Here is a 23,882-nt window from a genome sequence, read left to right as displayed (position 1 = left end):
TTTATGTATTGGGGGGGGGGGGGGGCTTGGCAAAGCACATCAAGAAGTCCTGTGTAAATTGGACATATGGTTTAGAAAATAATCAGAACAAGACTAACCACTTAAATGAATCTTACAGATTAAACTCCTCGCTTGGCACAGCCTTTTGGGATGTAAGATTAAAAGGACTAGGCTGGTTTCTCCACAGCTCTTTAAACCAATTTGTTTAAGGCATTGGATTGGGTATTATCGAATATAGGAATATTTAGGTTGATTACATCCAATGAGAGAAATTAGGTCACAACAAGATAGTAGCAGAAAGATACAGTATTTCAGAAACTCATTCTATACCGGTCAGAAGTGTTTTATTTAAAAAAACAAAATGAAGGAAAAAAGTCCTTTAATCAGAAAGTCTGATTAAATTCAGTATTAACTCAAGTTCTCAAAAATCAATCAAGGAAAGCCAACAGGTGCATCAGAGAAAAGCCGGCAGCTGTTGACAGTTCTTTGGTGGAAAAGTAAGTTGCACACTTATACAAGCTGCCCTAATGATCATTAAGCCCAAGTTATGTTTTCCAAATACAGGTTTCAAGATACACTAAAGAAACCATACAGACACCGCCAACAGTATAAAAATTTGACAGTGAAGTTTAAGGATGTAGGAAAGTCAAATATGACAACACACATGAATAATTTATAAAATAAGCCTTTCAATCCTAGAAAACTAAAATGGGGAAACCTCAGGGATGGTAACGAACATAAAACGAGAGCTAATAGCAAATGAAACAACCCCAAACATTTTCCCAATGACTAAGCTACAAAATGACAGCTTAGGAGACTATTAACATGTAGTTTTTCTTCCGGTTATCAATCAATACGTATATTAAATTAGGGTAATTTTTTTTCTACTCAACTACCATCATTTCTTTCTTTTTTACCTTTTCCCTAATTTTCTCTTGCAACATTTTTCCTTTGGTTTGACCAGTTGAACTCAAAAGGTTTGTAACCTAAAGTGAGCATCAACTCATTATTGGAATAGCACTTGGGAAATGCAATCGTAGAAAAGACAAATTTGTGCAGCGTTGGTGGTATAGTGGTAAGCATAGCTGTCCTCCTAAAGAAGACAAATTTTAACTGAAGTGGTGGACAAAGTTAGGCAGCCATTCTCAGTGTGACAGCGTCCCCCTGTTAATCAGTAGGTTAATGGCTTCTCTTGGCTGGATCCCATGACCCAGCACGATAGTGGCATGTTCCCTGGTGGGTAACTGCAGGGCTATGTGTGCAAACACTCACCCATTTAAGCTTACAAATAAATAGAAAGCATTGTTTTAAACCATTTAAGTAGAATAAATATTGCATTTCTATTGGCCTGGTTTTCCTCGTGAACTAGCTTGGAGTGCTGTTCATGACACAGAAGACGCAATAGTTAATTACTTGCTACTCCAAGCTCCTTAGACTTCAGTACTTCCCGCTCTTCAAGCCTCAGCACTTTTTTTGCAGCAATAATGGTATTCTTCATTAGCATTGCCACTGTCATGGGACCGACACCCCCAGGGACTGGAGTGATGTAACCGGCTTTCTTCCTGACTCCTACATAGAAATAAGACAGGCAGACTGCTTTAATTACGGCAAAGGAACTGTATGTACTTTATCATGGAAGGAGCATTCAAAGAAAAAGCAATGAAATACATAAGCATCTTCATAAGCCTCGAACTCATTTAAAAAATCACAGCTACATTACTCAAGAGTAAAGGCTTTTGAACATACTAATATAAACTAACACACATATAGGGACTTCCCAGGCAGCTCAGTGGTTAGGACTCTGCTCTTCCACTGCAGGGGGCACGGGTTCGATCCCTGGTGGGGGAACTAAGATCCCGCATTCTGTGTGGAGCGGCCAAAAATAAATAGATCAATAACACACATATAATAAGCAGAGTTGTTCAGTGAATATTTATATATCTAAATAACCTATAATTTACCAGCCATACTTTTCTTCCATATTAAATCAACTTAAAAAGAAACATCTCAGTAGGTTAACTGTATGGGAAGTGTAACTCTAATAATAATAAGTATTACTTCAATTAATACCTGCCTACAATATTTTCTTAATTTTATCCTATTTATTTAACTATACTGTTTGCCCAAAGCATCAAGCAAAGTAATTTTCTGGAAAGTAAAAAGTAAGATTTTTTTAACTCCAATCTAAAGGGAAAAATACTTAAGATGCCTAGGCTTGGGTCTGACTGCTTTAGAAGAAACAGAAAGCTAGAAATAGGATTATTGGCATAAAATTCAGATAAAATCAGAACTGAAAGGAGAAATCTACTAGCAAATTCCAAAATTTTAGCAATTTGGCTCTGTCCCGTACTTTTAACATGCCAGGTCTGTGATCTCTCCTCCCAATATGAAAATGAGAAATCTGTAACACTTTTTAGGAGACTCAATAGTTTAGGAAAATCACTTCATTAAATTTTCAGACTTGTTAAAAGTCTTGAAGTTGTTTTAATTATAAAATAGACCTAAGTGGAAAAAAACAAAACAATTCTCTGAAAACTCTATATCTGTTCTCTGTAATTTGATGATACAAACACCTAAAATAATTCTAGAATGACTATAATTGTTAAAAAGATTTTTCTTAATTAATTCTCATGGAAAGCATTTTAAATGGTATTACCAAGGTAACATAACTTTAAAAGTTAAAATAGTCTGCCCTAAATGTCCAATAACGATAGTATTTATTGACTTTTATATTTTTAAAAAATTATACCATTTACCGTCAAAATCCACATCTCATGGAAAGCATTTTAAATGGCATTACCAAGGTAACATAACTTTAAAAGTTAAAATAGTCTGCCCTAAATGTCCAATAACGATAGTATTTATTGACTTTTATATTTTTAAAAAATTTATACCGTTTACCTTCAAAATCCACATCTCCAACCAACTTGGGTTTAGCAGTTATGGGATCTTGAATTCTATTTATTCCCACATCAATGACAGCTGCTCCTTCCTTAATCATATCTGCTGTGATCAGATTTGGAATGCCTAGAGATGGAGATAGGAATGATCGGTTTAGTACTGAAAAGAAGATTCTTAGATAAGATTCTTATCTACTTTCAATTGCAAGAGACCTGGAAGAACGAATTAGCTTGTTTTACAAAAACCTATAAAAACTATTAACCAAGGAAATGTTTAAACTTCATAGAGTAAACAGGCTGTAGAAAAAACATTCATCCATCAAATCTATAATGGAATGCCAGAAATCAGTATTCCAACCACGACTCTCTCCTCATGTTTGTAAGCAGCTCACATTATCAATCCTAGGGGAATAATGAATGGAACAGCAGTGCAGCAGGCAAATTCGAAGATGAGAGTCCCATCTTCACCCTCTGAGGTGTGCTCCAGCCCCTTCCCTGGTGCTCTTACCTGCAGCGGAGACCACAATATCTGCAAGAGCCGTATGTTTCTTCAGCTGCTCCTTGGGAGTATATCGATGAGATATTGTGACAGTGGCATCACCTGTGAGTTAAAAAATATTTCCGAATCAAAGCTGGGATTGGATGAGATCTCAACTAGGCAAAACATGTCAGAAATTCAACATCTCTGAAAAAATAATTGACAGTTTCTGTGCCATACTTTCTGGGCAGCCAGTTGTCCTTTTTTAAAAAAAACCAAATACTCAGGGCTTCCGTGGTGGCGCAGTGGTTGAGAGTCCGCTTGCTGATGCAGGGGACACGGGTTCATGGCCCGGTCCGGGAAGATCCCACATGCCGCAGAGCGGCTGGGCCCATGAGCCGTGGCCGCTGAGCCTGCGCGTCCAGAGCCTGTGCTCCGCAACGGGAGAGGCCACAACAGTGAGAGGCCCGCGTACCGCAAAAAAAACCCGAACAAACAAACAAAAAACCAAATACTCAACTTTTACCTGTTAGTTCTAGCTCCACCCTTTGGAGTTATACATCTTTAGATTTATTCCTTATCCTATTTAACAGTCTTTCTAAACAAAATATCACTAGGATTACTCAAGGATTTTTCTTAAACGTGTGCTGAAAGATACCTGGAAATATTTAGTTTTGACATTATTTCTGACATAATCATGTATAGTCATATTATGATAATCACATTAACTCTGATTTGAAGCTCTGTCTCAAATAGAACTTGACACAATGATGACACATTACAGTAATAGCAATTCAATCCTTTGCATTGGTCTAAGATTTTTTTCTACCAAATGGCACAGAACAGGACACTAACTTTGAATAAGTTCTACATCTTAGCTCCAACTATCAAAGCCGTAACTGGAAATTCTAATTGTCTACAACCATGCTTATACTCAAAACTCGAATTTCTGAGGCATATCTATCTCTGAACTAGTTCCATACTAGTGAATATAAATGAACTTTCAAGTGACACTGAATACAGCTTCTCCTACATAGATTACTCCCCAGGTACCTATTAACAAAATTACATCAAAAACAAAGTTAACACTTCCAAACATCCACAGGGCAGTCTCTCAAGCCTTTCTTGTCTCTCGTAAGGGAGAAGAGGACTCATCCCTGGGAGCAAAACCCTTACCTCCGGGACGTTCGTGCGCCCCATCCGTGTGCAGCAGCACTGCAATGGGCATTCCAACGTTTTTTGACCTTCCAGCCACAAGCACATTCTTCCCCAGGGTTGGAATACCTATGAAAAATAAATATATTTGCATTTAAGATAGGGCCTAATTATCTTAGAAAGAGCACCTAAGGAAAAGGAAGGCTAATGGCCTAGGATGTGACTCTAATTGTGATAAGGAAGGAATTCACTAAGCTTATTGCCTCATCAGTCAACTGGACTGTCACTCGCTACACAGAGCGAAAGCTAAAAGGAAACATTTTATAAGCTGCAAAATGTTATGAGTTGCACAGTCACCACTATTAAAGCTTAAGTTTCCCTCAGAAGTTTCTGGATTAAACAGCAAAAACAGTTGTCGGCAACTGCTAAAGGAGTTAGGCTCTGGGGAGCAGGACTAGAGGCTGTGGGGTGGGAGTTTCCACTCTTTGCACGAATTTTTACCATTTGTAAGTACTGCCTTGATAATACTGAGACGGATATACCTACCAGTTCGCTTAATTATTTCCCACACACCCCATGGAGTAGCTGGCAACATGGAATTCTGGTCCAAACACATTCGCCCTACGTTAATTACATGAAAGCCATCAACATCTTTGTCTGGAGAAACAGCATTGCAGATCTTTCTCTCATCAATGTGCTCTGAAAAAGAAATCAGAGCGGTGGTCTTGAGTCACTGTTACGTAGTTAGCACTGCTTGACTCCAGCTTACCTGGTTTGCCACAAAAACCTTTTCCTCTTTTACAGCTCCCCATGACTTATTTCTTCATCTGCATATAAGGAACACACATCGAGCAAAGCCAAACGCCAAGATCAAAGCCAGTGTCCTGTTGTACAACTGCTTCCTTCCACGGTCCTTTGCTTTAAGATCTCAATACCAAATCAAGGAGTAATTGGTATTCTGAGTAGGTCTGTCCCATATCTAATAACATACTCTCTCTCTTGAGTTTACCTCCCCTTCATATCAAATCCACACAAGGGGCCAGTTGTATAAAGTAAACAAGCCTCTCCATTCCTCAGATATCATTTAAAATATTTATTTATTTGGCTGCACCGCGTCTTAGTTGCAGCATGCGGGATCTTCCTTGCAGCATGTGCGATCTTTAGCTGCGGCATGTGGGATCTTTGTTGCGGCATGCGGGATCTAGTTCCCTGACCAGGGATTGAACCCAGGTCCCCTGCATTGGGAGCACAGAGCCTTACTCCCTGGACCACCAGGGAAATCCCCAGAAATCATTTTAAATGGTGATGTCCAAATCTCACCCGGAAGAGGCAGCTGAACAAGGAGGCCATCTACGTTATCATCATTATTTAGTTTATTGATTAAATTCAACAGTTCTTCCTCTGAAATTGAAGCTGGTTTCACAATTGTCTCACTGTTGATTCCTATAAGAAAATTTCAAGGTAAGAAAAAAACAGGCATTTATTGAGACAATGCTACGTTGTCTGCCATGCTACCAGCGAGGCTTTTTATCATCATACCCACCCTGGTAGCTGGAAAGCTTGAATCGGCTCACAAGTAAACTTAAGTAACTTCCCAGATACAAACACTAAAGAATACTAGCTTGATACTTTCTTTTCTTTTCTTTTTTAACATCTTTATTGGAGTATAATCGCTTTACAATGGTGTGTTAGTTTCTGCTTTATAACAAAGTGAATCAGCTATACATATACATATATCCCCATATCTCTTCCCTCTTGCGTCTCCCTCCCTCCCACCCTCCCTATCCCACCCCTCTAGGTGGTCACAAAGCACCGAGCTGATCTCCCTGTGTTATGCGGCTGCTTCCCACTAGCTATCGGTTTTACGTTTGGTAGTGTATACATGTCCATGCCACTCTCTCACTTTGTCCCAGCTTACCCTTCCCCCAGCTTGATACTTTCTATATATTATACTACATAATCCTCGTCAACCTCATTTTATAGACAAGGCTCAGTGAAATTGAAACACAAGCTGGCTGGTGACAATCTTTCCAGTTCCAAAGTCCATGTTCTTTCCACTGTATCACACTACCTCCCATCCCAATGTCTTAGAAAGCCATGGCTTACTATTTTCTAGAGGTTCTAAAGTTTTTCAATGAAAAGGGCAGGAGGCTTCATTCCTCAGTGATAAAGAATAGAGCATACTAAGGGCTCACAGTCCAGTAACACTGGCCAGACACGCCAGTGGTTTCACAGCCCTTCAGAAGGGCAGGCACACAGTTCTCAGACCACTGACCCACAGAGAAGCTGGCAACGGCACAGCTGAGCCTACCCACCTCTGGTCTGCGGCCACACAGAGTCTGCAGTATAGTGAGACCTAGAACACAAACCTCCCATCACTCAGACCTGTGCCTTCTGCACTCAAACCTCCAACCACTTCTAAACTGCTGATTTAATTGGCTTTGGAACCAACTGGTGGAGAAATCAAAGGCTATTTCAAAGAAGTCAGAGTCATTTCCTTCAAATCCATGACTGTGTTCTAGGCCACATCATTGAGGTCTCCTCAACCAAATGCTCAAACACCTCATTCAGACTCATTATTGCTCAAGGAAAGCAGATGTAAACTGTGTTCAAGGTCACCTATCAAATGTTAGACTAGAACAGAATTTAGATTACATTCCAGAAGACACCAAGAATACCAACCATATTCCTGCTGTCCTAGTCTATAAGCCTCCCCAAGAGACAGCCTGATTTCTTTATGATAAATATTTGGATACAGTTCAATCACATTAGCCTCCTCTGCCTGGGTTTTCTAATCAGAAAAAGGAATCATGAAGTGCAATAGAGTTTGCCTCAGATAAGTCTCAATTTAACAGCAGTCGGGGTCTGAGAGTGACACATACCCACATCGGCAGCTGCTCTGGTTTTGTTGAGGACATAGGAGTGACTTGCAGGATTCTCACCAACCAGGACGACGCTCAGGTGCGGCCGTTTATGGCCTGACGCCACCCACTCTTCCACCTCCTGCCGCACTTCCTGCTTGATCTGCTCAGCAAGTTTCCTTCCCGAAATGACAACAGCTTCATTTCTGCAGAAGGCAACAGAATCACAAGAACAAATAGTTTGAATCTTTGTAAAGAGTAAAGATCAGGCTACAAAAGTGTTATTAAATACCCAAAACTTCAGGAGGTGGGGGAGGGGTTATTGGAGGGTGGTCAAAAGGCATGGTGGGCCCTCCTATCTGCAGGTTCTGCGTTTGAGAATTCATCAACCATGGGTCGAAAGTATTGGCAAAAAAAATTCCCAAAAGTTCCAAAAAGCAAAACTTGAATTTGCCCTGCACCTGGCAACTATTTACATTGTATTTACACTATTAACACAGCATTTACATGGTATTAGGTATAAATAACCTAGAGGTGATTTAAAGTATATGGGAGGAGAGGTTATATACAAATACTATGCCATTTTATATAAGGGACTTGACCATCTGGGAATTTTGGTATCCTGGGGGTTCCTGGAACTAAACCCCTTCAGATACTGAGGGATGACTGTACAAACTTCTAGTTCTAAGATAAATAAGTACTAGGGACGTCATGTACGTCCTACATTCCCAGTTAGTGAATTGGCTTTTAATTTATACATGCTTTTAAATCATTTCCCAATTATGCTATGCAGTTAAACCAATAAGCAATACGCTAGACAAACTTCAAATACCGACCACTCCCTACAACCACTCCTGGAAAAGACTTTCCTGATGAAGAATAGGGATTGGAAGGGGGACTAAGGCGATTCCATCTCATAGGTGGCAGTGTGCTCTACCCCGAGACCCCAGTGCCCCATCCACAGCTGACACACCAGGTATCTGACGCCAAGAATAACAATTTCTAGGCTGGCCAGTGGTCCAGCTGGTGCAAAAGTTTATTCACCGGGAGCGGTGGTAGTGAACTGGACCAGTAAACGCTCCTCTCTGAACTACATTCACACGCTAGAACCACAGGGATGAAAAACTGCTTGTTGGGGGTGAGACAATGAGAAAACTCAGATCTAGAAGAACCTTCAGTTCCCAAAAACATATTCAAATCGCTGAAAGCCTATCTCTCCCCAATAAGAATTAGTAAGAACAATATGAACAGCTCTTCCTGGGTTCCAACATGTAAGATTCCTGGTTTTCTTATTTCCACATATATGCTTAAAGTTCCCATTATTTAAAGTAGGACAAGCATCTATTCCTTAAGAAAAAACACACTGGGGACTTCCCTGGTGGTGCAGTGGTTAAGAATCTGCCTGCCAGTGCAGGGGACACGGGTTCTAGCCCTGATCCAGGAAGATCCTACATGCCGCGGAGCAACTAAGCCCGTGCACCACAACTACTGAGCCTGCGCTCTATAGAGCCCGCAAGCCACAAGTACTGAAGCCCGCGCGCCTAGAGCCCATGCTCCGCAGCAAGAGAAGCCACTGCAATAAGAAGCCCGTGCACAGCAACTAAAGAGAAAGCCCGTGTGCAGCAACGAAGACCCAAAGCAGCCAAAAATAAATTAATTAAATTAAAAAAAAAAGAAAAAACACCTCACTGCAAACAAGACTTTCCCATTAGATTTTTGTCCCCAGTGTCATAAGGAATGCTCCAACCTCAACACCAATGAAGAATACAATTGTTTGAAACATTGAAACAATCTGTTTCCCCTTATAGCACATATTTAATTCTCAGGGATAACATCAAGGTACTGGATATCTTGTATGGTCAGATATAATTAATTCTCAAGGCCACTGTTAATTAAAAACTTTAAAGCTTTAATGGTCTAAGCCTTCAATGCCTGCTTTTCAGTTGTACTGTGATTAAATATCTACTTTAAACCAAATCTCAATGTCTTAGATATAATGCAGTAATTTTATATCTAAACCTTATATTAAACATTAATTTGTACTTGCATCTTTTGAAGTATTAAGAAGACACACCCCTGAGCAGAAGTGTGCATAAGCACTTCTCTTGTGGGGGTCCCAGGCAGACTTTATCAACCCCTCAGCGGAGGAAGTGGGTGAGCACCTTTCTCAGCAGGCTTACAAATCTCTCTTAGGAAGCATCATGGCTGTACACCTTCCCTCCTGTCCTGGATTTCTCTTATTATCCTCCTTCTCTCCTGACTTCTTGGACTGTCTACTTATCCTTGAGCCTCCCAGCTGGCTTTGCCAGCATGTTGGGTGTTGCCTCTTTTACTTCTGTGGAGAGGTAGCCCTCCTCAACATCTAAAGGACCATATCCTGAGGGGAGCTGTTACCTTGTATTGTTATCACTGCCTTGTGGTCCTTCAGCCCTACCCTTCTATTTGTTTTTCTTTTGTTTAATCGATAAAGTTAATCCATTTAGTTGGCTCAGGGCCTAGGTCTCCTCCCTCCCTCTCTGAAGGATTTAGGCCCTGGGACTCTGGTTGCCTTTTCTCCCACTGGCTCTTGTTCCTTTCCTTGACTAATCCAAAGGGCCTACTCAGGCTCACCAACCAGGCAGATTTCGGGTGCTCACAGGGACCCCACTGTTGACACTAGGAGAATGTCAGGACAAATAACTACCACCTGGCCGGTATCCATCAGACATCTTATCAGGACATCCCAATTAAAAAATGGGGGCAACTACAAGCATCCCAAAGGACTCGCTGCTAGGATGTGTTACCGAGTCCAAGCTCGCCCTGCTCGCTGCACGACAGGCCAACAGATGGGAGATGAGGTATTGAGACAAGGAATACAACTTTATTCGGAAAGCCGGCAAACCAAGAAGATGGCAGACTAGAGTCTCAAAATAACCATCTTACCGTGGTTTGGATGCCAGTTTCTTTTATAGCACAGAGAAGGGAAGGAGATGAGGAAATAAAGTAAAAAGGCCATAAGTTCTGCAAATATCACCTGGAATGGCCAGTCTTGGGGAGGGGATGTGTTAATTTCTTCTTTCTTGTAGCCATCCACAAGTGGAACAGGGTCTGGATGTTTCCCTGAACAAAGGCACTTTGGTTTAACATTCAGGCAGAGGGGCAGGGTTCCCCAAGGCAGGCCATTATGTATAGACAGTATCCTTTTAGTGAAAAAAGCAGCAGAAAGCAAAGGTTAAAGTAAAAGAAACAGGACTTCCCTGGTGGCACAGTGGTTAAGAATCTGCCTGCCAATGCAGGGGACACGGGTTTGAGCCCTGGTCCGGGAAGATCCCACATGCCGCAGAGCAACTAAGCCAGTGCACCACAACTGCTGAGCCTGCGCTCTAGAGCCCTGAGCCACAACTACTGAGCCCGCGCGCCTAGAGCCCGTGCTACGCAACAAGAGAAGCCACTGCAATGAGAAGCCCACGCACTGCAACGATGAGTAGCCCCTGCTCTAGCCCCTGCTCGCCGCAACTAGATAAAGCCCGTACGCAGCAACAAAGACCCAATGCAGCCAAAAATAAAAATAAAAATAAACATCAAATAAATAAATAAAAAGATAAAGTAAATGAAACAGATCCAACATGTAGTCTGATTTGGCTCTTCCCTGCTACAGATGCATATTAACTGGGGAAAATTTAGACAGGGTGGTTTAAGAAAAAAATTAATTTTCTTTTGCAATACTGTATGGTCCCAGTACAAACTAGGGGACGAAGTGATCTGGCCAAAAAAAAAATTGGGTCATTGAATTACAATACCATCTTGCAACTGGACCTATTTTGTAAAAGAAAAGGTAAATGGGGGGGAAGTCCCATACATCTAAATGTTCTTGACTCTATTCCATAATCCAGGTCTAAAGAACTGCCTGGTATACCTGGCTCACACCCCTTTCAAAGTGCCTTCTTCACAGGAGCCAAATGTTTTAGATGATCTCTTTATGAGTCCACCTCCCCGAGAGGTCTACCGTGAACTCCTACCTCCCCCAATTGTGAGGGGGGACAGTCTTCCGGACCATTTACCCCTGATGCCGCATCCGAGGAGCTGGAGACACCAGACCCCCATAAATCAGCTCATGGATTTGGCCTTTGGAGTATTTAACAATAGAGAGGCAAAAAGGATTCAGGGACAACAGCAAAAAGCACAGCAATTGGCAGCAGCCCTAACCACTGCACCACCTCAGGGTTACCATTCCTTGCGAAGGCCCACGGTGAGGACAGGATCCAGGAATGCTGGATCAGAGTCACTATCGTGCCAAAAAGCATCTGTTTTAAGTGTGAATAAGAGGGTCACTGGAAGCAGAACTGCTCCCAGTCCTGAAGGGGACTCGGAGCTCCCAAAGCAATGATGGCCAAGAGGATCGAAGACTGATGGGGCCTGGGACCCTCCCTGGCTCCCAAAGGACACCTGGTCATTTTTCCGGAGAAGCCTCGGGTAACCTTTGACATGGAAGGTAGGAAAGTTATTTTCTTATTAGATACCTGGGCCGCCTACTCTGTGGTGATTCATTTCCCTGGACCCTTGTCCTCCACAAGCTGTATAATAACAGGGATTGATGGAAAGCCCCAAACCAGTGATTCACTCCTCCCCTCAACTGCTTGCTAGGAAATTTTACCTTTGCACATCAGTTTCTGCTCATGCCTGAGTGCTCCCTCCCCTTGTTGGCAAGGGACTTGCTCACTAAATTCCCGACAATAATCCAAGCTGGAGATCCTCACAGAGATAGCACCCACCAAGAAAAACAATTGCTCTTGGTCAGAGGACTCTACCTCAGTCCCAGCGAGAGGAGATCTCCATTCCACCCCATCTAAGCTTTTAAACTATGGGCTGTTAAACTAGTTCATAGCTCTAGAACTAAAGGTTGCTTTCTTCTGCATTCCCCTGCACCCCAGTATCTCTTTGCCTTTGACTGGACAGATCCAGACACTGAAATGCCATGAATGCCTCCACTCTGTGTGCTTATAAAATTCAAGCTGATACATGATAGAAATGGAATGGACCAAAAAAAAGAAAAAAACGTGGGCTAGAAATTGTCCAGCTACCTTTAAAAATGCGATCACGTGAGGCCGTAGGCAAGCCGCCTCAGATCAAAGGCCTGACTGAGGGCCATAATTTAAAAATTTCTTAAACCCAGGGAGGATGACCAAAAGTGTTTGTAAATAGAGTACCAAAATGGGAGGCCACTGGTCTGACTAAGCTAACCATACCTGATAGAAATTTGGCAGAAGGACTTCTCTCCTAAGCTAAATGAGGAAAGTAAAACATACCTCAACATAGGTAAATGTATAGCAGTCCTTCAATATCATTGAGGTAGCCACCCAATTCTTTAAAAAAAAGAAAAAAAAAAAACACCTGTCCTTATTTTACAAATGTAGTCTTTACAGGACCAGAGATGTAGCTCCAAAAAACAAATCCAAACCTCACAATCCTTTTACCACTCCCCAAACCTTCCCTATTTATCTGAAGAGGCTTGTAAGTATTAAACAAAGGGGAAACAAAGGAGGAACTTACCTGTGCCTTTGAGATGCAAATATCCTGTTTTTTTTCCAGGAACCCTTATCTCTGCCATCTTTTTAAAATGCAAATTTTGAAAAAGGGGGTAAATAATTTGGAACTTGTCATGGACAAATAAAAATCTTAAGTGTCAGGCTTCCCCAGTGGCGCAGGGGTTGAGCGTCTGCCTGCTGATGCAGGGGACACGGGTTCGTGCCCTGGTCAGGGAAGATCCCACATGCCGCGGAGCGGGCTCGCTGAGCCTATGCTCTGCAATGGGAGAGGCCACAACAGTGAGGGGCCCACGTACTGCAAAAAAAAAAAAATCTTAAGTATCTTTTCCATAAATATTAGTAAAAAGGGTTTAGCCATCTAGACAAGTGAGCTGGATTTGTTCCACCTGCCAGAAAGCCAATTTTAATCCAACCTCCTTTGTAGACGGATGCTGTACGTGACTCTTGGCTAAAATTTTGGAATGGGAATTATGAGGCCTCTGTGTTTGTTTGTATGTTTGTATGTATCTATGTGTGTGCTGTAGATGTATGGTATTGCCAAAAATTAATTCATAACAGAGCTCTATTTAGTTGACTTAAAGAAAATCAAGTGCTTATACAAATACTTAGAAATAGAAAGTAATCTGGCCAGAATGAACTTCAGGTTCATGTTATCTGTAAAATATTCAGTACTAAACTGATATCTGGTATTGAAGGTAGCTTAAGCTTGTTGGTTTGATTAATATAGACATGTCTTTAGAGTCATCAATGTTAAGTATAATACTTCTGTTGTGGGCTTCCCTGGTGGTGCAGTGGTTAAGAATTCGCCTGCCAATGCAGGGGACACGGGTTTGAGCCCTGCTCTGGGAAGATCCCACATGCTGCAGAGCAGCCAAGCCTGTGTGCCACAACTACCGAGTCTGCGCTCTAGAGCCCGTGAGACACAACTACGGAGCCCGCGTGTCACAACTACAAAGCCCGTGCGCCTAGAGCCCGTGCTCCACAACAAGAGAAGCCACGGCAGTGAGAAGCCTGCGCACCGCAACAAAGAGTAGTCCCCACTCACCGCAACTAGAGAAGGCCCGAGAGCAGCAACGAAGACCCAACACGGCCAAAAATAAATAAATAAAAAATACATAAATTAAAAAAAAACGTACTTAAAGAAAAAATACTTCTGTTCTACCTAGATTTACTAGACCTTATTATATGTATTGCAAATTTGTTAGCAAATTTAGTTATGGGAGTAACTCAATGAGGAAAAAACTTATAAGGACGGTAAGATATGTGTTTTCAGTAAAAGAACGTGTGAGGAATGAAAAAATACTGAAAAGTTATGCCGCTTTTGATAACAGATTGTGTGAGTTTCTTTGCCTTTAATCTGTATTCGCTTTTGAGATCTCTTGACACTTCGGTTAAGAAATAAGTATTGTCTCATAGTGACCAATGATTTTATTTGATCAAGTGTTTTAAAACTTTTTGACAAACTTCCCAAATGTCAAATTTTAATTAGAGTTCTTTTGACTTTCAACTAACTCTGGGGTGTTTTAGAGGGCCCCTGAGGCATCTCAGAGAGAAATATTTAACTAGTATTATTTAGTATGTTAAGTTACATAGACAGCATTATCACAAGAGCAATAAAACTATTTAAAAAATACTGTATGGATGAATGTTATTAATATAGACATTCTAAAAATTATGTAAAGGTTCTAAAATTTGGATATGTCCTGGTATAATGCTATAGTTCTAGCTGTTATCTTAAAATGTTCTATGTCACAACAGTAACCAAGCTTCCTTATCAATTACACTGTAATCAGATATTTAACCTTTAAAGTCTTTTGTCATTTATAGACAGTTACTATTGTACTCTGATGCTGTTCCAAAAGTGCTTCATCTTCAAGAAGATTCATAGGGAGGCTACAGAAGCAGTTCCACATCAAGATGATGGCTATGCAATGATTCCAGCTCATGTCAACTTAAAACAAGAAGCCGTCCTGCTCCTGGGGCCCCTAGATCAGGCATCCAGAGATTTTTCACTCCCTGACAGGCAGAGTTGATGCCCCTACTCAGCCCAGAAGCAGCTACAGATGACAGACCATTGCCCCTCTGCTTCCCATAAGATTATGGGAGTAATATCTGAGGGGGGAATGAGACAGGAAGGGGGCAGGGCACAACGTTTTAAAGAATGACATGGGGCTTCCCTGGTGGCACAGTGGTTGAGAGTCCGCCTGTCGATGCTAGGGGACACAGGTTCGTGTCCCGGTCCGGGAAGATCCCACATGCCGCAGAGCGGCTGGGCCCGTGAGCCATGGCCGCTGAGCCTGTGTGTCTGGAGCCTGTGCTCCACAACGGGAGAGGCCACAACAGTGAGAGGCCCGCGTACAGGAAAAAAAAAAAAAGAATGACATAGCCCAAGGACATGACATAAATTGGTTAGAACCAGCTAGGTCCAAGATGGTGGACAAGTTGTCTTCCACCAAACCTTGAGCCTCAGTATATGCTCATTGTAACACATCAGTGCACTAAATGACACACCCATATGACAGTTCCAAGGCCGACCATAAAAGGTAAAAAAATGGGCAATGGCTCAATTCCTGGAAATCCCCACCCATTCCCCAAAATAGGTGGAATACTCCTTCTACTCATCAACCTATGATTACCCACCCCTATAAAAACTGACAACCCCATACCCTGGTGCCTCTTGCCTTCTGAGATGGCCCACCCTCTGTCTAGTGAGTGTGTTTCTCCCTGAATAAACCTTCTTTCACTTAAAAAAAAAAAAAAGAAGATATCACAATTTTATACCAAACCAAATGCATTTACCCGATTTTACATGATAATTCTAGCAGAGCACAAAATATATAAGAGCATTTCATATATACTCATGATATATTAAGGAACTGAAAACATGTTAATATTTACAAATCCAATCCAGATTTAGGGTTGAGGAGGACTTCTTTAAAAGGGTTTCACTATGTATAACTGATTCACTTTGTTATAAAGCAGAAACTGAGCCACCATTGTAAAGCAATTATACTCCAATAAAGATGTTTAAAAAAAAAAGATAACTGTAATAAAATCTTAAAAATAAAATAAAGTAAAATAAAAGGGCTTTGCTGATACAAATTTCCCGGACCGGGGCATGAACCCGTGTCCTCTGCATCGGCAGGCGGACTCTCAACCACTGTGCCACCAGGGAAGCCCAACATTCTTGAATTATAGTAATACCTGCCCTGTGCCAGAAATAGATTCCCAACCCTGGAATAGAATATAGTGAAAGATTACTTTAAAAGAGCTTAGGACAGTCATTTATATTGAATGAAATAACAAATAAAGTGCCAGGAATATGGGGACTTCCCTGGCAGTCCAGTGGTTAAGACTCTGAGCTTCCAATGCAGAGGGCAGGAGTTCGATCCCTGGTTGGGGAACTAAGATCCCACGTGTCACGTGGCATGGCCAAAAATAGAAAATAAATAAATAAAGTGCCAGGCATATATATTCACTAAAAATTAATATCTAACTCTGTTGGCTAAATTTATACACACACACATCCTTAATATACAATAGATGTATTTATCTATTTATACACTCATAAGGATAGCTTTATAAAAATAATCAGTGAATAGGACTTAGATTGCACTTCATTAAAAAGCTCATTTAAAAAAAATGTTTTTTAAGTTCCTTTTGAAAGCAGTAAACTTAGAGAAAATGGTAGCAGCACATTTGGGCTAAGCATGATATAATAAAGTTAAGGACACAGGGTTCTGGGAGAATCCATTGTCCCAAGTTCCAAAGGCAACTTCTGGATGTTATGCCAATTTGCTTAAAAAAAAAAAAAAAAAAGAAAGAAAGAAATCAAAGAGTAACAAGAACCAAAACAAAGCCACAAAGCAATGAGTATCTTTTACAACATAACTGTGTTTTAGCCCTCGCCTGCATACCACAACTCTGCCAAATGTGAAACACAGTCCTGAGAGGGAGTCATTACCTAATTTCCCAACATTTTTTTTTTTTTTTGCCAATGGGCAGATAAAGTTACTGCTACCCCAAAATAAATGGAAATGGAAACTGAGATCAGTCCCAAGGGGAATCCAAAATTTATTAACCATATTAGCTAACACATTTAGGAGTGCTTTCACAGATGTTTTTAGAAAAATTTCCAATAAAATTATGCATCAACAGAGTAGAAAGAAGAGGACTATCTAAATAAAATTAAAAACTGAAATCCAAGTCAGTAGCATCTTCACTTTCCTTCTAATTCAATAGTTTACAGTACTGTAATTTTCCATGAAAAATTAATATCAGGTGCATTTTACAATTCATGATCAACTTATTTTGGAAAGAGTTCTGTTATCTACTAATTAATGGAACCAGTAATGAGTGAACAAAGACACAAAGGGGGATGGATCTAACATCTCTGAAACGGGAGATATTTTGCTTAGAGTTTTACATATATTACTCTTCAGTTACCTTGGGACTATTATAAGCATGTTATACAGAGAAAGTGACTGAGGACAGTAGAAACAAAATTAAAACACAAACTTCTGCCTCCAAAGTCCATTTTTTCCTTTACCTCACTGTCGCCTAGACTACAGTACTAACTCTCTAACCATGAAAACTCTCACACTACCCCCCCATAAAAAGGAATATATGCAGACCCATATTTTTTTTCATTTCTGTTCAATTTTATTTTATTTTAACATCTTTATTAGAGTATAATTGCTTTACAATGGTGTCAGTTTCTGCTTTATAACAAAGTGAATCAGTTATACGTATACATATGTCCCCATCTCTTCCCTCTTGCATCTCCCTCCCACCCTCCCTATCCCACCCCTCTAGGTGGTCACAAAGCACCGAGCTGATCTCCCTGTGCTATGCGGCTGCTTCCCACTAGCTATCTATTTTACGTTTGGTAGTGTATATATGTCCATGCCACTCTCTCACTTTGTCCCAGCTTACCCTTCCCTCTCCCCATATCCTCAAGTCCATTCTCTAGTAGGTCTGCATCTTTATTCCCGTCTTGCCCTTAGACCCATATTTTTTAAAGGATGTTTTAATTTTACCAGCTAGCAGTAATCAAAGCAATACATTAGAACCCTGAATACCAAATGTACTTATTGCCTTCAGAGATGTGTAAACCTACATTTCATTCAGAAAATGAAGTGAAAGGAGGGCATTTGGTTTTTTGTGTTTTATAAATTTATTTATTTTTGGCTGCATTGGGTCTTTGTTGCTGCGCGCGGGTTTTCTCTAGTTGCGACGAGCAGGGGCTACTCTTCATTGCAGAGCCTGGGCTTCTCATTGCGGTGGCTTCTCTTTTTGCAGAGCACAGGTTCTAGGCGCATGGGCTTCAGTAGCTGTGGCTCGTGGGCTCAGTAGTTGTGACTCGCAGGCTCTAGAGCGCAGGCTCAGTAGTTGTGGTGCACGGGCTTAGTTGCTCCGCGGCATGTGGGATCCTCCCGGGCCAGGGCTCGAGCCCGTGTCCCCCTCATTGGCAGGTAGCTTCTTAATCACTGCACCACCAGGGAAGCCCCAAAAGCAGGGCATTTGTTACTGGAGAGTGTGAGCAAACTGTTCCAGTTCTTTAGGTAAGGAATTGGAGTATTTTTATAAATCTCTTCAATCATGAAAGCACATGTGGCCAGAACTCAGGAAGGGAGGAAGAGGGAAGAGAACAGACAGTAATGAAAGATGGGGCTGGAAAGGCAGGTCAGGGTCAGACTAAGGAAATCCTTAAATGTCTCCTCTGAAGTCTTCTTTCAAGAACGCATTAATCCCCATTCTGTGCTCCAACAGCACCTTGGAAACGTCTCTAATAGCATTTTTACACTGATTGGAAATTACATTTTCTGCCACATGTACGTGTTCTGCCTCTTGACAAGTATGGAAGTTCCACTAAAGAAAATCGCTTTTACCATCTCTGAATTCGCACAGCCTAGCACAGTGCCTGGATAAAGGGGCTGCTGTTTCGAGGCTTAGGTCTCTGCAGTGTAAAGGCTCTAAAGATTGACGGGAAAGAGGGTGCATAGCTTTAAGGAACGAAATCACAGCTCTCCCTCCACCCACCCCCCCAGAAAAAGATTCTTCAACCTAGGTTTAGAATAGGAATTTGAGGTCCAAAAAAATCAGGAAAAATTTATTACCTCCCTAAGAAAACGCAAACAGAGCTTTCCCTCTTCTCTTCCCGGGCGTTTACCACCTCAATTTACTCGGTCTGGCACTGACCGACTCCGGGTGGGCTGCAGTCAAAGTCCTGGTGACCACAACACATTTATTCCCTTAGGAGGGAAAGGGGCAGCTTTGTAGAGCAGCGCGAGCCACACCCACGACCGGGAGAAGGAGGGAAGTGCTGGTACCCGGCGAGCAAGGCTCCGCCCTAACCCCCACCGCCGCTAGGGTCCCGGGAAGGGACGGCTCACTGAAGGCTGCTCACTCACAACTCTTCCCCGCGCTCGCCAAAACATCTCCTCTGCTTTCCCGCTCTTGGTATCGGGGCCAAGGGCGGCTGGCAGGCCCTGGCCGGTGACCTCCGTATGCTCCCAGGTAAGTCGCTGAGTCCCAGGGCCCGCCAGCACCTCCGCTCCACACCGTGGGCCCCGTTCAGCCGGCGGACTGGCCTTGAGACAGGACGACGCCCGGAGCCTGCAGGAGGCCGGCGCCTCCGAAAGGCGGACTCTCGATTTCAGCCCACACAGCCGAACGAACGCCCTGGTAGTAGGCTGCGGCCACTCTGGGATGCCACGTCGCCCCGCCACACCCTTCTCGGTGGCCACCACCTCCCGGGACGGAGATGCTCATGAAGGGAGTCCCTGGGCGGGCCCCGCGCTCGTTTCCCCTCAGATTTCCGCGCTAACCCAGCCCCCCGACCCTCTTACCGAACTGCCGAGAGGTGGAAGGGGCGATGGTGGAGGCGGCAGCTCTGCGCCGGCCGGAGCAGCCGGGTGGCCAAAGTGGATAAGAGGGACACTGCAGCCATGGCCAGCGCCGGGAGGCAAACGCGCGCGGGCCCTGCAGTTATACCGCTGCCGCGTGGCAGGCCCCGCCTCCTGCCGGCACCCATTGGTCCCTGCGGCTCTCCACTTGCAGTCTGTTGGGCCGCTGGAGCTGAAGGAACCGATCGGTTGTCTTCCTTCAAACGTAGAGAAGCCCAGTAAAGCCATGCTGGTGATTGGAGCAAAAAGCGCCAAGAGCGGGGCCCTGGATGGTTCCGAAGGCTCGATAGCTTGCCGAGACTGGCTGAGGAAGGCAAGCCCCTGCCAAACGTTGTCACGGAAGCCCGGCCAACGCGTTCATTCACTGCCCAAATATCTGAGTGCCTACAGTGTGCCAGGCGCTTTAAGAGTGGATAAAAAGATAGGCAGATGGAATAGCAACTAATAAATGTAGAAGAATGATGCAGTTAGAAAACGACTATTTGGCAAAATCATAGTAAAAATTGATTGAGAATCATCAATGGATGTCAAAACAACTGAGTGAAGTTGGATGAGGACCAAGTTATTTACATATAGTGTTGCCAGATCTTGCAATAAAAATACAAGATGCCCAATTAAATTTGGATTGGGAGGAGGGGTCATACTTTACTAAAAAGGTATTCATCTGTTACCTGAAATTCAAATTAAACTGGGCTACCTGTATTTTATCTGACTGGCCGCCCTATTTGCATAGTCTCAAAGTATCTCTCCCACAGAGTATTTTTTTAATAGCAAAGGGGGGGGACTTCCCTAGTAGCGCAGTGGTTAAAACACTCTGCTCCCAATGCAGGGGGCTGGGGTTTGATCCCTGGTCAGGGAACTAGATCCTACATGCATGCCACAACTAAGAATTCAAATACTACAACAGTGGAGCCGGCGAGCCGCAATTGAGGAGCCCACCGGGCGCAACCAAATTAAAAAAAAAAAAAAAAAAAAAAAAAAAAGATAGAAAAGGGAGAAAATGGTATATTTACAGTGGAGAAACCTGACAGTCATCACCTTAAACAAGTGATCAAAATTAACACCAGTAATAGGACAAAAACACATTATATGCCCTCAGATATGACGCATTGAGGAAGACACACCACTTCATAAATCTTAGCAAGTCTGAATATTGAATAAAGTGATTTTCCTAAACCATTGAATTCCCTAAAATTGTTACAGATTTCTTATTTACACAGTGAGAGGAGAGATCATAGACCTGGAATGTTAAAACAGTCCAGGAAAAAGGCACATTCCTGAAATTTTGCAATGTACTAGTAGATCTAATCACAAGGAAATATCAGACAAGTCAAGACTAAGAGATGTTCTACAAGAAAAGCAGCCTGTACTCTTCAAAAATGTCAAAGTCATGAAAGACAAAGGATGAGGAACTTTTCTAGATCAAAGGAGCCTGGACATGACAATTCAATGTAATATGTGATCCCAGACACACACCCCAATTATTTTCTTTCTTTTTCCTTCATTCTTCTTCTTTTTCTGTCTCTTTTTTGCTATAAAGGACATTATAGGACAACTGGCAAAATAATAATAAAGTCTGTAGATCAGTTAATAGCATTGTATCAATTTAAATTTCCTGTAGCTAATCATATTGTGGTTATGTAAGAGAATGTACTTGCTGTTAGAGATAAAGGGACATCATATCTACAACTTACTTTCAAATGGTTAAAAAAAATATATATATATATAGGTTTTGTTAGGGCTGCAATAAAATACCACAGACTGGGTGGCTTAAAAAAAATTATTATATCTATATGAGATGATGGCTGTTTGCTAAACTTATTGTGATGATCATTTCTTGATGTATGTAAGTCAAATCATTATGCTGTACACCTTAAAATTATACAGGGCTCTATGTCAATTATATATCAATAAAATTGGTAGAAAAAAACCAAAATTTTCTTGCAGTTCTGGAGGCTGGAAGTACAAGATCAAGGTGTTGGCAGGTTTGCCCTCTCTTGAGGCCTTTCTCCCTGACTTGCAGGTGGCTGCCTTCTCACTGTCCTCACACGGTCTTTCATCTGTGGGAGCACCCCTCTGGCGCCTCTCTCTGTATGTCTTAATCTCCTCTTCTCATAAGGACACCAGTCAGATTTAATGAGAACCCACCGTGACCACCTCATTTTAACTTTATTGCCTTTTTAAAGGCTCTATTTCCAAATACAGTCACATTCTAAGGTACTGAGGGTTAGGGCTTCTACATATGAATTTGGGGGGGGGTGACACAATTCAGTCCATAAAGATGTATATACAAAAAGAGAAGCTAATAAAGCATATAGTGAATATAGCATATTAACAACTGGGGAAATGGGCGAAGAGTACGTAAGCATTCCTTGAACTTTTCCTGCAACCTTTCTGTGTGTCTGAAATTATTTCAAAAAAAATTTTTAAATCAGATTTCTTCCCTCCTGGGGTTTGAGGGAAAGGTAGACATACAGTGATCAAGAGAAGAGACTAAGAAAAAGACTGTGGTGCTGAGAACCCTCCAGACAGTAGGTGTGAAAGGTTGTACAGCTCAGAGCATGCCCTCAGGTTATATGCCTGGGTGTGATAACTCACAGAATCTATCCCCAGCAAGCCCTGGTGAGGAGGGCCTTACAGTTACTTGGACTTTGCAGCAGTGGCTTTGAAGAGGGAAAAGAACCAGACATGCCCAGATTTTAGGATACACAACCCTCTCACCACTCTGCAAAATTTTGGAAATTCTCTTTTCCCAAAAAGAAAATTTGAGAGTGAAAGCATGAGAACATTATTATATATGTTTTACTATGCCTAATGAAAGAACTTCCCTCCATGCTCCCACAGTATTATATTGAAATACCACTTGTTTAACAAAAATACTTTATGCTCTAATTTTTAGCCCAAATTCTGTGGGGTGCTCAGGCCCTTCTAACTCAGGCCCTAAATAGCCTTTCTGCATACTCCTTCCTTGCTCTGGCCTCCACTGAGCACATCCTGTACTTCTACCTGCTGTTTGATTGCCCTCCTCCATCTACTGCCCAGAACCACTGCTACTCATCCCCAAGGCTGCACCCCCAGACTGCCTGACTTGCCCATCTTGCCTATGGGCCTCCACGTTAAGTGGCCTCACATGTTTCATTGACACATAAGGAAGAATTGGGACCACACACGGGCAAAAGAGCATTTTTGCTCCAACATAACGCCGATAGGCAGAATTAATTGCCCTCTCCTTGGGGCTATCATAGAATATGAGAATACTCCTATGTCAGTTCTCAGAAGGACATCTTGATATTAGTGCATCTGTCTATCTCTTCAAATACTGAAACCGTGCAACTCAGATTGGGACTTACATGCTGGGTCTTTTTTATTTTTTTGGCCCCATTGTGCAGCATGTCGGATCTTAGTTCCCCGACCAGGGATCAAACCCGTGTTCCCTGCATTGGAAGCATGGAGTCTTAACCACCGGACCCCCAAGGAAGTCCCCCATGGTCTTTTAATTGAGATCACACACCTGGTCTCAGGACCTAATGAAGCTCAGGTTCTTGATGTCTCATCGCAGAAAGAATTCAGAGAGAGACAAAGTGATAGGTAAGAAGTAGATTTATTTAGAGAGAAACACACTCCACAGAGTATGGGCCATCTCAGAAGGTGAGAGGCCCCAAAATATGGCATGGTTAGTTTTTATGGGCTGGGTAATTTCATAGGCTAATGAGTGGATTATTCCAACTATTTTGGGGAAGGGGCAGGGATTTCCATGAATTGGGTCACCACCCACTTTTGGGCCTTTTATGGTTGGCTTCAGAACTGTCATGGCACCTGTGGATGTGTCATTTAGTATGCTAATATATTACAATGAGCGTATAATGAGGCTCAAGGTCCACTGGAAGTCAAATCTTCTGCCATCTTGGACCTAGTTGATTCTAGCCAGTTTTTGTCATGTCCTATGGTTATGTCATTCATTTAAAGGTTGTGCCCTGCCCCTTTCCCTCCTGTTTCAATATGATGTGAGCTTATTAAACCAAGACAATTCATATCTCATGATTCATTTCATTCAT

General features: G+C 42.3%; 1 protein-coding gene across 2 annotated transcripts; it reads right to left on the bottom strand.

Moving 5' to 3' along the window:
- Positions 1-18: 18 nt before the first annotated feature.
- MTHFD2 (methylenetetrahydrofolate dehydrogenase (NADP+ dependent) 2, methenyltetrahydrofolate cyclohydrolase) lies at positions 19-20,150 on the bottom strand. 2 transcript variants are annotated; one of them, XM_024765694.1, is made up of 9 exons: positions 19,771-20,150; positions 7,416-7,600; positions 5,854-5,976; positions 5,080-5,232; positions 4,555-4,662; positions 3,409-3,501; positions 2,902-3,027; positions 1,414-1,569; positions 19-1,093 (listed from the first exon to the last, which is right to left on the bottom strand). In XM_024765694.1, the coding sequence occupies exons 1-9, from the start codon at positions 19,953-19,955 to the stop codon at positions 999-1,001; spliced, it is 1,224 nt and encodes a 407-aa protein (XP_024621462.1). In that variant the 5' UTR covers positions 19,956-20,150; the 3' UTR covers positions 19-998. The 2 variants fall into 2 exon arrangements, with proteins under 2 accessions (XP_024621462.1, XP_024621461.1); XM_024765693.1 differs by having other exon boundaries at positions 361-1,569; positions 19,771-20,145.
- Between the last annotated feature and the right edge of the window lie 3,732 nt (positions 20,151-23,882).

This window comes from Neophocaena asiaeorientalis, unplaced genomic scaffold (assembly GCF_003031525.2).
Source record: "Neophocaena asiaeorientalis asiaeorientalis breed wild unplaced genomic scaffold, Neophocaena_asiaeorientalis_V1.1 scaffold1090, whole genome shotgun sequence".
Classification (NCBI taxonomy): Eukaryota; Metazoa; Chordata; class Mammalia; order Artiodactyla; family Phocoenidae; genus Neophocaena; species Neophocaena asiaeorientalis.
Note: the sequence above shows the minus strand (reverse complement) of the source record. Positions and strands in the feature narration are given on the sequence as shown.

Excerpts from the sequence above, each read along its gene's own strand:
- MTHFD2 (XM_024765694.1), bottom strand. The coding sequence starts at position 19,955 with ATGGGTGCCGGCAGGAGGCGGGGCCTGCCACGCGGCAGCGGTATAACT. Across the intron at positions 5,977-7,415 it reads CAGAGCAGCTGCCGATGTGG|GAATCAACAGTGAGACAATT; the intron begins GTATGTGTCACT and ends ATTTTCTTATAG. Across the intron at positions 1,570-2,901 it reads TGGAGATGTGGATTTTGAAG|GAGTCAGGAAGAAAGCCGGT; the intron begins GTAAACGGTATA and ends ATTTCTATGTAG.